The following is a 16,202-nucleotide window of genomic DNA, read 5'->3' as shown; positions in this document are numbered from 1 at the left end:
TAAAAACAACGTTACAGTCAGGCGAAATATGAAAGACAACATTTTGTTGACTAGATTTGGGTACAGTTTTTACTGTAGAATATACTGCCACATCAAATAAGCTTTTGTTTAGCAATTTCTATATATATAAAATACTATTTTTGTCAAAAATAAAGTCATCAACTAAGATGTTAGCTGTTCCAATGTTGGCTATATTCAAACTAATGAATACATAGATAAAATGTAGGCCTATAATCATTTATTTTTTTTACAAAGAAAGAGTACACTTGAAATATTGTTGAAATTGTAATTATTGTTGTAATTGTAACCTTTTTAATAAAATAGCAAAACATATTTACAAGATAGATGTAAGCAAAATCTTAAATGGTCAATATAAGTCTTCTTCTAAATATATCTTTTGTCCTTGCATTGTGGCTCAGTCAGTGTCACACCTGAATGAATGGCTCATTATGCAGAGTGGGTGGGACATTGTATTCTCAGGTGTAAACCACTCCTCGTTCACGCCCCCCTCGCATATTGGCTTTCCAAACAAAACCTGTTTTACATCAATTTAAATCAATGTATTGTTTTATGTGAACGATAAAGCAAGACTATTTTCACATAATTTTGAAGCCAGAACTCGAAGCGACAACATCCATTAGTCAAAAGTCTTATTGACACATATTTATTATGAGTTTTGTGGTCTTATTTCAGCAACTTTCATTTTTATTTTTTTCAATAACCACGCATAAACATTATTCTCTTAAAAATTCAAAAATATACATGCATGGTGATCACATATTTTGGTAACCCTGTTTGTGCTATATAGAGTGAATTTACACCTTTGCCATTAACATGTTTATAAATAACTGAAAAAAGCACAAATGTCAGAGCATGTCAGAAAACCTCCAGGGCCCAGAAAACCGCTCAGACTCCAGAGGGTTAAACATTGTATACATTTTAAAATATTGTTGATTACTTACAAAGCACTAAATGATTTAGCATGCCAGTACATGAGCGAGCTCTTAACTTAACATTATAGTCCTTCACCTCTTGGAATCTCAAAGTTCTGGCCAGTTGATTATCAAAACTGACTGCTGATGGTAGATCCTTTTTTTATTTAGCACCTAAACTTTAGTCTTCCTAAAATAGTCCAGGAAGCTGAAACACTCTGTCAGTTTAAATCTAGACTAAAAACACATCTCTTTAACCTGGCATACACATAGAGCATTATACATTCCTATTATTCAAATCAGTTAAATGATTATTAGGCTGCATATATAATGGCTGGAACTGGGAGCACTTCCTATAACACCTTATGTACTTGTTACATCATACGAAGAATGGCATCTACGCTTATGTTAGTCTTTTTGTTTATTCCGAAGTTTACAGTAATCAGCTGGTTCCGGGCCGTATACGGATCAGATAGTGAAACTGCATGTAGACATGACCCACAACGCATGATGAAGTCAGCCGAAACTGGGCCATATCCAGATCAGATGGAGGACCTGTGCATAGACATGACCCACAATGCATGATGAAGTCAGCCGGATCCGGGCCATATCCAGATCAGATGGAGGACCTGGGGGCTGTCCATAAACCAAGATTAGAGTATAAGCCAGGCTTATTTCGGTTAGTCATGCTTATTTTTGGTAGATTCGGTTTCATAAATCAAACTTAAAAAAAGTTCAAACTCAGTTACCCTGGCAACTTATGCTGGGAAACTAGCCTGGTCCAGGGCAGGCTAACTGTCAGGCTAAGCCTCAGCTGTTACACAGATCCTCTAACACTGACCAACAAGAACACAATGATATTACCACTGACACTCTCTTATACCATTATTGGACTTTATTAACCATTATTAGTCCAAACATAAATACACAGTATACAGAAAATCAACTTAAATAAGGCTACAATGATAAATTAGACAATATAGACTTATGAATACATTTCTCTCTGGTTTGTTTGGCAGCTGTAGTACATGTTTATGATTATTAGAAGAACATTAGAACACAATCTAAAAAAAAGCTTTGTAAAGCAGAAGTTAAAAATCACAAAATTAAAAATAAATAATTACAAAAGCACAGTATGAATTTGAACTGGTAAGATGAATCTGAGCTTAGTAATTGACAGTATATTAGCCTACATTTGAATATATCATAAAAATACACTTGTAGGTTTAAAACTCTAAATAAGGCACATCTAATGTCCAAATAACAAATACAAAAAAAATAAAATAATAATAATATATATATATATATATATATATATATATATATATATATATATATATATATATATATATATATATATATATATATTATGTACTTTATTGTGTCTTTCAATTCAAACACATTTAACACAATTATACAAATTGACAGTTCCTTTAAAGACATCATATTTTCCCCCAATAAATATTCCTTATTTTTCCTTCTACTTTTTTTCTTTTGTGATAATACCCACCAACACACATGATTAGAACAATAACCAAGAAGTACATAGTTAGACACTTTTACATATGATGACAGTTCCTTTAAAGACATCATATTTTCCCCCAATAAATATTCCTTATTTTTCCTTCTACTTTTTTTCTTTTGTGATAATACCCACCAACACACATGATTAGAACAATAACCAAGAAGTACATAGTTAGACACTTTTACATATGATTTAAGGGGGAAAAGACAAAAAACAATAAATAAATATTAATAAAAATGTAACATTCACATATTTATATCAAACTCTTATAATGACACATAATTCCTAATAGTTATTCAAGTAATATTATTTGAATATCAAATATTCAATATAAAATAAGCAAATAAATAAAATAACAAACAACTAGCCTAGAAATAAAAGGGAGGGAGGGTTATATAAAAATGTAGTTAATGTAGACTAATATATATATTCCTTTATTTTATGGAATATTCTTTGATTTTAGAGTTGCACATATCTTTTCAAAATGTATACATTTGCTCTTAATTTCATGTTATCCTCTTCATAATGTAAAGTACATTAAGAATATATTATATTATATGTATAATATATAAAAAATACATTCTAGAAACTAAATCTAACCACTCATTTAAAACTGGGGATTCTTGCTTTATCTAAAAAATTATTGCATTAAAAGCTGTAATTCTCAGCATTCTAAATAAATATACATCATATTTATTAAGTAGCATAGGTCCTATACCCAAAACTATATTTTGTATCTTTATATATTTAGTTTCTTTAAAAAAATCTTCCCTGAATTAGGCTACTTCTGTTCACTGAAGTACTTCTGTTCGCTAGAAGTTCACTGCAACTTATCCAACATCCTAAAGATAAATTATTATAATTAGAAGATATTTCTAGTGTTATAAAATATCACATATTAATTTTCAAAGCAAAATGTATATTTTAGTCAGAATTATTGCGCTCCTATTTGCCGCGCATGCGCGCAGCGGCGCTCGTTCAATATGAAGATTAGCAGTAAAATGGATACATTTGCTCGACTTTCTAACATTTACAGATGGAGAATATAACTGCAAAATGTAAGTTTTGCACTGAGGAAAAAAAAAAAACATGTCACAAACGCATAAAACAGCACAAAATATAGGCTGTTTGATGGTGGATCGATTTGATCCATGATCGACCTCTAGGGCTGCTTCAGAAACGCGTGCACACGCAATTATCTAGACTTGATAAACCTGGATCAAATTAGTGAGATTGCGTGAACTTCAATTACCTTTTATGGAACCACTTTAGCCCCAACTTATTTGTTAGGCTCATTCAAGTCCGGTTTTGGAGTTTAATCCCCGCTTTTCTAAGCAGCTTTTATGGAACAGCCCCCTGCAATGATAAACACAAGCAGCATGAAACACAGCACAAGACAAAACAGGAGTGTCAGGGCTCTATCACAAAACCAAGAAATAGACTAGACAGAAGTAACAGAACCCTGATATCTTTATTGTAAAAAGCCCTCGCACTCATGTCTTACCAAACCAGGGTTTTAATGCAGAAACACGTAGTACAAATAGTAAAGAACACGAAGGACAAAGAAACAAAACCACGAGCAGGACCGAACTAGAAGCACCCATACATGTACAACAACTGACAAGGTAACCAGTGAAACACAAGGGCTATAAATACACAGAGTCAAACAAGCTTAAATTGAGCGTTAGCGTCAGTTCTGGCAGGCCAGGTAGTCAAGACGCTGCTAATGCTATTTGCTAACAACACTGTCCAGTCAGCTGATCTGCTTCAGCTGAGCTCCATTAGCTCGTTAACTCCCCTCGCTGCTCAATGGCCAAAGCTCAAACAAGGCGCCCTATTTAACAGGGGCATGTTCAAGTTCAAAACGGTGCGCAACGTTTTGCTACGGTTTCCGGGTTGAACGTCATGTTTCCTGGAAACGGCGTGCACCGGTGTGCAACGGGGTTTGAGATACGTTTTCTCTTGTTTGGTGGGTGTGTCAGAACTGCAGTCCAGTCAGCAGCAACATGTATATAAAGCACGTGGTATTAAAGTGAACTCGCAAAATGGGTTCAAGGAAAGTAATTTACAAATTTGTTTGATGCAGCTCGGTATACGCAACAACTGAGGATATTAGAAGACATGTTTGTCGAAAGTTTTATTGTAAAAAATATAGGATATCAACAAAATGATGTAGTTGTTTATATTTTTAGCTTCATTGCAAGTATAGAAATAAACAATGGTAGGCTAATTAAGTGTTTTTCCTAAAAATGAGAAAGAAAATACAGGGTATTAAAACAGTATGAACTACAAATAAAGTCAGTATGTGAGGCTAAATAGATGTGTTTTAGTCTGAATAGGTGTGTGCTTCCATTTCAGTTTCAGCAATGCCTTCACTCGATTGGGATGTTCTCTTTTGTTCTGGGCGGCAAGTGCAGTAACTGTAACATCGGGCATATTTTGTAGTATTAAACACATATTTATACCGACTTCATCAGGCTCCGAAAATTCTTCACAAAGAACACAAAGAATGGCCTTCTCAGCTGCCATAGTTGCAACTCTTGCGTCATCAGAACAGTGTGTTCAACACATCACCGTTTCTGTTTAAAAAACGTTGTGCAACGTTTTGTCGGGGCTGAACGCAGCCCAGGCTTGTGCACAATTCAGAATTGAATTGAGAATGACTCCTTAATTAACTCCAATTAAATTCTTGAATTTGAATTGAATTTGAATTGATGTCAAAAACAGGATCTAGAATTACAATTCGAATTTGAATTAAAGGAAGCATAATTGCAATTCAATAAAAATTCAAAGAAATTCATATACATATTTTAAGTGAAGTGTTTAACAATGAAGCTTTACAGTCTGTCAGATATGATTGCATTATAATATGCGGGGCGGCAGTGGCTCAGTGGTTCATGTAGGTTGTCTACAAACGAAAGGTTGGTGGTTCAATCCCCGGTTCCACTTGATCAAGTGTTGAGGTTTTCCATGAGCAAGACACCTAACCCCAGCTGCTCCCGACGAGCTGGTTGGCGCCTTACATGGCTGACACCGCCGTTGGTGTATGAATGGGTGAATGTGAGGCTATGTAAAACACTTTGGTGGCCATAGGTCTGTGAAAGCGCTATATAAATGCAGTCCATTTACCATTTAGTCACAGAACAAATAATTTATTAAGTTAATTGTAATTTTGTGGAACATGATGGAACATGACTCCATTTCCCAGAATGCTTTACTTTAACCAAGTATTTAAAATGGTTGCTAAACAATTTGAGGTGGACATTTGTTTGAAAGCACAATTTGATGGGCGACTTTTTAAGTTTCAGAAGTCCCTTACAACTTCACTCTGCACCTGTTGAGAGAATCTTTAGTGTTGCAGGAAAGATATTCAGACCAGAACGGTGCAGACTCAATGAAAAAACATTTGAGGAGCTATTGAGAATTAGATGCAACAGTGTTGCTCAGTAATTTTTTTCATTGGAATAAATGATAACTGCATTTACAACAACTTTGTGTTTGTGTGATTACTTTGAAATGAAAATTACATTGGAACAAAACTAATTAACACTGAGGGGGTATTTATTTCAAGAATTTGATCAATATCTCTTTTAGAACAAAATGTATGCAGGGTTGAGGAGTAAACAGTTACGTGAAATGAAATTTCTGTTATTAAATTACAAAATTAAAGTAATTGTATTTAGTTGTATTACTGAGGTAAAATGTTAAATTCAACTAGTTACTAATTAACTTAAAACAAAATTGCTTTGCATTGATAAAGTTATCCAAATAAAGTAATCCAAACCACATTTATAATGGGTAACTAATAACAGTAAGCAATAACAATTACAAAGTAACCTTCCTAACACTGAATGCATGCGAGACTCAACCCATTCTTTCTGTTGTGTGACTGTGTGGAATTTCTTTGAATTGCCATGAATTTAATTCCACTTCCTGTCATTCCAATTCAAATTCAATTCAATGTCCTGTGGGGCGGAGTAAATTCAATTCAAATTACAATTCACAAACTGAATGGAGGCCAATTCTGAAATTCTGAATTTTGCACAAGCCTGCTATTTAAAGCACATTCAGTTTGATCATACATGCTTGCTGCTCGCTTCTGCTGATTTATACGCTGGTAAAAAGCTGTTTAATTCCTTCATCTAGCTTGTTTCTCAGAAGGTGGCTTAGTCATCTCTTCATAGCGCTTACACTGTAGACCGTCAAAACAGTTCAAAGACAGATAATTCTAGGTAACAGCATGTCTTAGCTATTGCGGTCTTGAATAGTCATTTCAGTAATTAACCCTCTGAGGTCGGCAAACGCGCGGGACGCGTTTTGCTGGATTTTCTCCACATTGTAGCACTATAAACTTAAATTACTCCGTCATTTATGGTCATACAGAAAAAAGAAATATAAAAAAAGAATCTGTGATATTTCTACTTTTGTATGTGTCCACTTACAATCAAATCAAAACATTGTGCTTTTGTAAAATAAAGAAAATAAACAGGGTGTGCGTTCTGCCTTTTTTTTTTTTTGAGCACGTCTATAAACTGAAACAAAACTCAGCGAATACTTGTCACACATTTATGAGCCATATACCTTTATAAACATTTAAGTGTGTACTTTTAAATGATCGGATTCAAAACGAAAACAAATATTCTCTGTTTAAGTAATTTGTATAAAACCAACAAGATGTCCAGCTTCTCAAACGCTTGCACATTATATTTAATTTGGCCACGCCCACTCGCGCAAAAGAGATTCACATGCAAATCTCCACATGGAACTTGCTCATTACCTCAACAACAAAACACCAAAACACTTCACTTCATTTTTCGTCGAGTTTGAAAGACGCGCCTGAGCTTACATTGGATTTACATCAGAAGAAGAAGAACGCGATTTGAAGACAAGAAAGATGTAAGGTAAGAAATTCTTACATATTAGTTTGTTATTGTTGCATAAATGTCACATTGCAGTTGAACTGTTGCTAGATATATGGGGAATATTATAATATTTAGGTATTATATAATATTTATGTATATATGTATATGGTAACCATAATGTTTTATATTTGAGCGCGATCGCGTTTGAATGTATCATATTTTGGATCGCGATCGCGTTTGAATGTATCATATTTTGCAGCACGATCGCGTTTGAATGTATCATATTTTGCAGCGCGATCGCGTTTGAATGTATCATATTTTGGATCGTGATCGCATTTGAAAAGCAAAACGCACCAAACGGCTTCATGTTTTTACTATTATCTCATTTCATATCATCATAACGAATGGAAACATTTGAAGTAACATGATAATCAATATATTTTTCTCTAGCTTAGTTGTTACTGAAATCTTTTGGAAGATTTATACTGCTATAGGTTATTGTTATTATTATTTTATCCAGCACTGCGCATAGCTTATGCCTACAAGGCACAACAAACCTGGTGTTCATTATATTATATATTGTTGGAAACATTTGTGTGTGTGTGCGTGTTTGTATTCTGTGAATTTTTAAAAGCAATTTTAACCAGAAAAATCTAATATTTATTTCCAAAATCGTGCAGGCCTTTCTCTTGATATCAATATGTTCTTTTTTTTTTTTCAGGGCCCAGATGCCACTGAGTCCTGCCGACTTCAACATTCACATGAGTCTCTGTACACGAACATGGTAAAGTGAAAATCAAACACCTTGGAAATGAAAGGTATGTACAATGTTTTTAGGAATGGCACAAAGGTCTTTGTCTTTGGATCACTGTTTTCAATAAGTGCTTTTTTGGCATTTGTTGTGTATCTTTGGATTATGGGCCGAGGCGACCCTTCAGGTGGCCAGGGCTGAGACGACCCTTCAGGCGGCCAGGGCCGAGACTACCCTTCGGCCATGGGCGGCCATAATGGAGCTGGCTGAAGAGGAATCGTGGGACCTACTGCCCCCCCCCCAAAAAAATGTTTTTCTTGGGGACAGCTACGGAGTCATAGGCTGGAGCAGGCACCGGCTCAGGAACAGACACCGGCTCAAGAACAGCCACCGGCTCAAGAACAAGCATGTCGGCGGCCATCTCTGGTGAGGGCTTAGGTTCTGGGATGGAGACAGGCTCAGGACTGGGCAGAACCAGCGGCGGAAAAGTCTCTGTGCTGGACGGGACCAGCGGCGAAGGAAGCTCTGGACTGGACGAGACCAGCGGTGAAGGAAGCTCTGGACTGGACGAAACCAGCGGCAAAGGAGACTCTGGGCTGGACAGCACCAGCGGCGAAGGAAGCTCTGGGCTGGACGGGACCAGCGGCGAAGGAAGCTCTGGACTGGACGAGACCAGCGGCAAAGGAAGCTCTGGACTGGACGGAACCAGCGGCGAAGGAAGCTCTGGACTGGACGAGAACAGCGGCGAAGGAAGCTCTGGACTGGACGGAACCAGCGGGAAGGAGACTCTGGGCTGGACGGGACCAGCGGCGATGGAAGCTCTGGACTGGACAGAACCAGCGGCGAAGGAAGCTCTGGGCTGGACGGGACCAACGGCGAAGGCGGCTCTGGGCTGGACAGGACCAGCAGCAAAGAGGGCTTTGAGCTGGGCAGGACCAGCGGCAAAGAAGGCTTTGAGCTGGGCAGGACCAGCAGCGAAGAAGGCTTTGAGCTGGGCAGGACCATCACAGACTCTGGTTCGGCGGCGGAGGCCATCTTGTCCAGAGACACTGGCTCGGCGGTGGCCATCTTGTCCGGAGACACTGGCTCGGCGGCAGCGGCCATCTTGTCCAGAGACACGGGCTCGGCGGCGGCCATCTTGTCCGGAGACATTGGCTCGGTGGTGGCGGCCCTCTTGTCCGGAGACACTGGCTCAGGAACAGGAACAGATGTATGAACAGGAATATCTGGTGTAACCAGGAGCTGCTGTAAGTCCCACGAATGTGAGTAACCAGTTTCGCTTCCCACTGACTTTTATTGTATTTTTTTGTCCATATAATGGATGTCATTGGGAACTGAAACCTTTTTATTACACATATGTTCAATTCAATAGCTTTTTCACTGTACAGTATAAAGATTATTTCACCATTTTTGATAATGTGTTCTGTATAGGGGACAGTTATTGCCTACCTATTACATTGCAATAGTTATTTTACAGGGTAAACTGGGGGGATTATGGACAGCTCAAGCATTCTTGAGTTCCAATGGATGACATAACCCCTCTATTTCTGGACCCCATTCCTAATTCACAGAAATCACCTTAACCTCACCAAGGGACCCCTCAGATGAGTTCCAGGAGCCGCTCAAAGGAAGGGTGATCTACAGTGGCTGATTACTGATTAAAGCAAAAACCACCACACCTGTGTTCAGTTCAGTTCCACCTGTGCTTTGCTTCCATGTGGAAATCCTAAACAATACCAAGACAGTGAAGAAATGATGGAAAAAAAAAAAAAAGAAAAAAAAAAGACCAGTGTAAGAGAATTCTAATCTGGACTGAAGAAATTATTTGCATTTCAAAGCTAATGTTAAAAAAAAAGAATTAAAAAAAAAAGAATGAAAAAAACAAATATTTGAATGTTACATCATCAGTGGGCAGTAGATGGGTGGGCCGTCTGATCCAGACACTATATAAATTATATGACAAGAAAGAGAGCAGAACAAACTCCTAACAGGAGGAGACTCACTCATGGCCTATGAGACTCAGTACTGCTTTCCTGCCATCAACTCATCATGTATCAAGGGAAAACGCTCTAAATATGAATACAATATCATGTATGTGTTTGTATCATTGCTGTCAACATGGACTGTGTTTCTGAACCTGCTGGTGATCATCTCTATCTCCCACTTCAAGAAGCTTCACACTCCGACAAACCTGATTATTCTCTCTCTGGCTGTGGCCGACATGCTTATGGGACTTATTATACCCATAGAGGGCTCTAGGCAGATTGAGACGTGTTGGTATTTTGGAGACACTTTCTGTAATCTGTTTATGATAATCCTTGGATTGGTTTTCCCAGGATCTCTCTGTAATTTAGTTTTAATTGCTGTTGATCGTTATGTGGCTGTGTGTTACCCTTTACAGTACCCACAGAAAATAACCACAACTAAAACTTTAATAGGCATCTGTCTGAGCTGGGTTTGTTTCTCAACCTATACCACTACCCTTATAATTAATAATGAATATTTTGACACTTCACTCAGAACAGACTTGTGTTATGGAGAGTGTTCTCTTGTGGGAGGATTTGCTTGGGGAGTTATTGATCTGTTTGTGTCTTTTATTTTTCCATGTACCCTTATCATATCTTTATATTTGAGGATTTTCTATGTAGTACATCAGCAAGTGAAATCTATAAACTCTCTGATGAAGGGTGGTAAATGTGTAACGGAAGGTTCATCGAGGAGGAAATCTGAGAATAAAGCTGCTCTGACATTAGGAATCATTGTGATAGTTTATATGCTTTGCTTTATACCATACTATATCTGTTCTATATCAGTAAACTCTTCCACAACCATAAATGTTTTGACATGGGTCTTGTACACAAATTCAGGTCTGAATCCACTGATCTATGCATTATTTTATCCCTGGTTTAAAAAGACAGTTAAACACATCTTAACTCTGAAGATATTTCAGCCAGCATCCTCTCTGGTTGATATTTTTACAGAGCATCAATTGTAATAAAACTGTCACTCATAAAGGATATGATTATCTTTATAGGATTTATATTTGTAATTTACACTACATGTATCTTAGTATGCATCTTATTTCAGAGAGTATGTTTTCTGCATTTGATGTTCAATTTAACTTCTTTCCACACACATTGAAATAAATCGACACAATGTTCAATAAATTAGCTAATTTAATAAACTGAGCATGCAGCATAAATCCTCAATGTACTGTAATAAATGGTAAATGTAGATATTATGTGCTTTATGCTTCATCACTTTCATCAGTCATGTTGCATCTGTGTTATCAAAAACATAATGACAAAAAAAGGGGACAGTCATACAGAACTAAAAAAGTGATGTCCTCTAACTTTCAACTGATTTTATTTCCAGAAAATGTCTTAATATATAAATATTGGTATGAACATAAAAAGATTCAACAACTGGGACATAAACTAAAGTTCTGCAGACATTTGATGTAAAGAAATGGAACAATGAGTCCCTGAACAATATGAAAATAAGCAGTCATATCTGGTGTAGGCAGGAGCTGCTGTAAGTCCCACAGATCATCCTCATGGACTGTAGCAGACTGGCCTTTTCTTACTGTGAGATGTTACCTCACTCTTCCACCAAGGCTCCCAAAGTTCTCAAACATGGTTCCTGGATTAGAAATCACAGTTTGTGTTTGTGTGCGTGTGTGTGTGTGTCAAGGTTATTTTCGTAAACGAAAACTGAAACTAAGACTAAAACTATTGGTCAAAAAACATTTTCGTAAACTGAAATAAAATTAGAAATTCATAATAAATGAAAAACTAAAACTAAACGAAACTAACAACAGTTACTGAAAAACTAACTGAAATAAAATAATAATTAGCAAAAATAAATAATCGTTTTCGTATTTAATAAGCTCTTTACTTTGGTGGAAAGTCTGACCTGTGGCTGTTTAGGGAAATGCCTGTATTATTGCGCTTCACACGCGTGAAGTTGCTGAGGCGATTAACCGCTGTCCTGTGACGCGCTCAATGAAGGACCAGCGAACACGTCGCTAGTCCTAAACGGCTGTTCATAAAGGATGCGTCTGTGGCAGTGGAATGGGAAATAATAACTCAAGGTAATGAGACGCAAGTTGAACTTTTAACTTGAGCGAAGCGTTTTTAGAATGCCCTTTCATTTGCTTGCGAGACGCGGGTGCAATAGCAAAACAAGTCCGTCAAGCACAAAAATACCTTTAATCTGGTGATGTCATGCTTTCATGAAGGTTGACAGGTTGAAAGGTGCTGTTGTTATCTTTGTTTTTACAAAATATTTTCTGCTAATAATATTGTTATCCATGTGGAGACATGTCCACACACAAACACACACTCTCTCTCTCTCTCTGGTCCACTATCTTTGTTGGGATTCTCCATAGATGTAATGGTTAGGCTATTATATTGTACAAACTGTATATTCTGTCTCCTTACACTAAACCGACCCCTAAACATACCCATCGCACACGCACACACACACAAACCCGACCCATCACACACACACACACACACACACACACACAACCCGACCCATCACACACACACACACACACACACATAACCCGACCCATCACACACGCACACACACACACATAACCCGACCCATCACACACACACACGCACACACACACACTAACCCGACTCCTAAACCGACCCATCACACACACACACACGCACACACACACTAACCCGACCCCTAAACCGACCATCACACACACACACACACACACACACACACACACACACACACACACACTAACCCGACCCATCACACACATACACACACACACACACACACACACACACACACACACTAACCCGACCCCTAAACCGACCCATCACACACGCACACACACACACTAACCCGACCCCTAAACCAACCCATCACACACACACACAAACTAATCCGACCCATCACACACACACTAACCCGACCCATCACACACACACACACTAACCTGACCCATCACACACACACACACTAACCCGACCCCTAAACCGACCCATCACACACATTTTCAAAAAAACTCATTCTGTGTGATTTAATTTAGGCCCACAGTGACACAAGTCCCCATGAGTGTGTGTGCATTCAGGTTTAAGTCCCCACCACGATAGAAAAACATGTACACACTCATACACATTCACAAACAGCATAGATACTTCATTATTTAATCACACTGGCTTCACAGCAGGTTGTCAGATTAATTTAGCTGTTTTTTTGTTGTTGTATGTACCAGTGTCACTCTGAAAAAAGCGTCACTCTGCGTCTCGCTTTGGTCTACCCTGGAAGTGTTCTGTTTGCTCTGCTAAACTATAATTACTAAAACTAAAACTGAAACTAAATAAAATAAAAACTAAATAGAAATGTGTTTGCAAAATAAAAACTAAACTTAAACTAACAAAACCATTAATGAAACTAACTAAAACTAAACTTAAATTTAAAGCAAAATTGAAAACGATATTAAAATAAAAACTAATTTAAAAAAGCAAAACTATAATAACCTTGGTGTGTGTGTGTGTGTGTGTGTGTGTGTGTGTGTGTGTGTGTCCTGGTAAACCCAAACGTCCCCACAAAGGTAGTAATATCAGAAATGTCTGACCTTGTGGAAACTTTTTTTTATGGACCCCATGAAGTAAACATGTTATAAATTATAATTTTTTTTTTTATTATTTTTTTTTTTTGCGAAAATGTAAGTTTTCTGTGAGGGTTGTGTTTAGAGGTAGGGTTAGGTTCAGGGGATATAGTTTGTACAATATAAAAATCATTATGTTTATGTCCCCATAAAATATGGACACCCAACATGTGTGGTGAGTGTGTATATACAGTATTCATTCATTTACACACACACACACACACACACACACACACACACACACACACACGCATCCATTTTATTTTACTGTGTCATTGTTACAGTGTAATTATATATTTAAGTACTGATTATTAATTAACAACATGTACTTTAAGGTTAGGCTAGCATTAAGGTTTGGTAGGGTTAGTTGCATGTAATTATGCATAATTTACTGTTATTACTATGGTAAATACATTTTTCAGGTATATAACAAGGACACTGTAAAATAAAGTGTTACCAAATTTTGCAATGTTAATATGTTGAATATGGTGCATATTTCTATAATAAGCATTCATAGAAAAATCTCAAGATAAAACTATAGAATAAAGATAAACCTATAGAATAATGTGAGACATAATGACAAATTTCATTAGGTGAACTAATGATCTATTAAAAACATTATGCAAACACAATAAAAATATTTATTTTAGCTATGCTTCTCTGTTTATGGCTCTCTTGGATGGCATTTCCGTCGTACTACCAATGTAGGAGTGAAACATAACATCAGATCTGTCATTTCCCTCATTATTACAACAGAGGAAATGACATACTCTCAGTCAATGACATACTGTAAGCTACAATGCGTTTGTGCTTTACCAACCTTAATATAAATTGAATACAAAAACTGAGAGACAAAATGACAATCAGTCAAGAGTTTGACCAGAAAGGTTGCTTTGCTGAAATATCATATAGTGGGAAATCAGGAAAGCAGATAAACGGTCACAATGAGTCCTAACATCAGAGCAGCTTTACTCTCAGATTTCTTCCTTACTGAACCTTTATTTGCACATGTACTATTTTGAAAATTCTCAAATATATAGTTCTTATCAGGGTGCAAGGACACAGCAAGGGCATGATGCTAAACTCATTCTAAAGGGACATTGATCTGTGTGACATGTCATCATGTCTGTGCAATTCTTTTTCTGTTTACCACTCATCCAAAGTGACCCCCAAAGTGTCACGAAAATACTGCTAGATTTTCTAGCCAAACTGTTTATTATACACCACATATTTATACTTTACAACAAAGATTTTTCTTAAGGCCTGTTCACATCAAGGGCGATAAAGGGCCTATTTTAACGATCTAAGCACATGGTCTAAAGCACAAGGTGCAAGTGCAGTTAGGACGTGTCCGAATCCACTTTTGCTAGTTTAACGACGGGAAAAAGGGTCGGCGTGCCAGGCGCATGGTCTAAAAGGGTTGTCCCTATTCTCTTAATGAGTAATGGGTGTGTTTTGGGATTTACATGCATTAAACCAATCAGAGTCTCATTTCCCATTCCCTTTAAAAGCCAGTTGCGCTTGCGCCATGGCGGATTCGCTATTTACATGGCGTAATTTGATAGCGGAAAGACTGAACACGTCTCCAGAGAGCAAACTGATCATCTATAGGACAAGCCGGATTCCTTCATATCTTTATGTACACAATATGGTCCCCTGAACTGCCTGGTCCACCCTCTTCACCTGAACTGCCTGGTCCACCCTGGCGGCTTCATACAATATGGTCCCCTGAACTGCCTGGTCCACGTTGTCCACCTGAACTGCCTGGTCCACCCTGTCCACCTGAACTGCCTGGTCCACCCTGGCGGCTTCATACAATATGGTCCCCTGAATTGCCTGGCCGCTAGCAGACGGTCGGTTAAGCCAGTCTGTCTGCTTCCTGACCTGTGCCCCAGATTGTCATGTTTGAGCTCTAAGACTATGTGCCATATTACTAGAGAGAAGAGCAGCACCATCCCAGGAGGGATGAATACCATCTCTTTTCAACAGGCCAGGTTTGCCCCAAAAACTTTTCCAATTGACTATGAATTCTATATTATTTTGCGGACACCACTTAGACAGCCAGCCGTTAAGCGAACACAATCTACTAACCTACTAACTATCTCATCACTCCTGCGAACAGGAAGGGGGCCAGAGCAAATTACAGTCCTTGACATCGTACTTGCAAGTTCACACACCTCTTTAATATTCATTTTGGTGATCTCCGACTGGCGGAGATGTCCACCTGAACTGCCTGGTCCAGCATGTCCACCTGAACTACCTGGTCCACTCTGTCCACCTGAACTGCCTGGTCCACTCTGTCCACCTGAACTGCCTGGTCCACCATGTCCACCTGAACTGCCTGGTCCACTCTGTCCACCTGAACTGCCTGGTCCACTCTGTCCACCTGAACTGCCTGGTCCACCCTGTCCACCTGAACTGCCTTGTCCACCATGTCCACCTGAACTGCCTGGTCCACTCTGTCCACCTGAAATGCCTGGTCATCTTCATT

The 16,202-nt window shown here is 38.1% G+C and overlaps 1 protein-coding gene across 1 annotated transcript; it reads left to right on the top strand.

The window, feature by feature from the left end:
• Positions 1–10,036: 10,036 nt before the first annotated feature.
• LOC311091307 (trace amine-associated receptor 13c-like) lies at positions 10,037–11,065 on the top strand (the record flags this gene model as incomplete). The annotated part of the gene is made up of 1 exon (XM_084127162.1): positions 10,037–11,065. Exon 1 carries the CDS (start codon positions 10,076–10,078, stop codon positions 11,063–11,065), a length of 990 nt encoding a protein of 329 aa, XP_083983288.1. The 5' UTR covers positions 10,037–10,075.
• Between the last annotated feature and the right edge of the window lie 5,137 nt (positions 11,066–16,202).

Source organism: Abramis brama, assembly GCF_963993115.1.
Source record: "Abramis brama genome assembly, chromosome: 1".
In the NCBI taxonomy this organism is placed as follows: domain Eukaryota; kingdom Metazoa; phylum Chordata; class Actinopteri; order Cypriniformes; family Leuciscidae; genus Abramis; species Abramis brama.
Note: the sequence above shows the minus strand (reverse complement) of the source record. Positions and strands in the feature narration are given on the sequence as shown.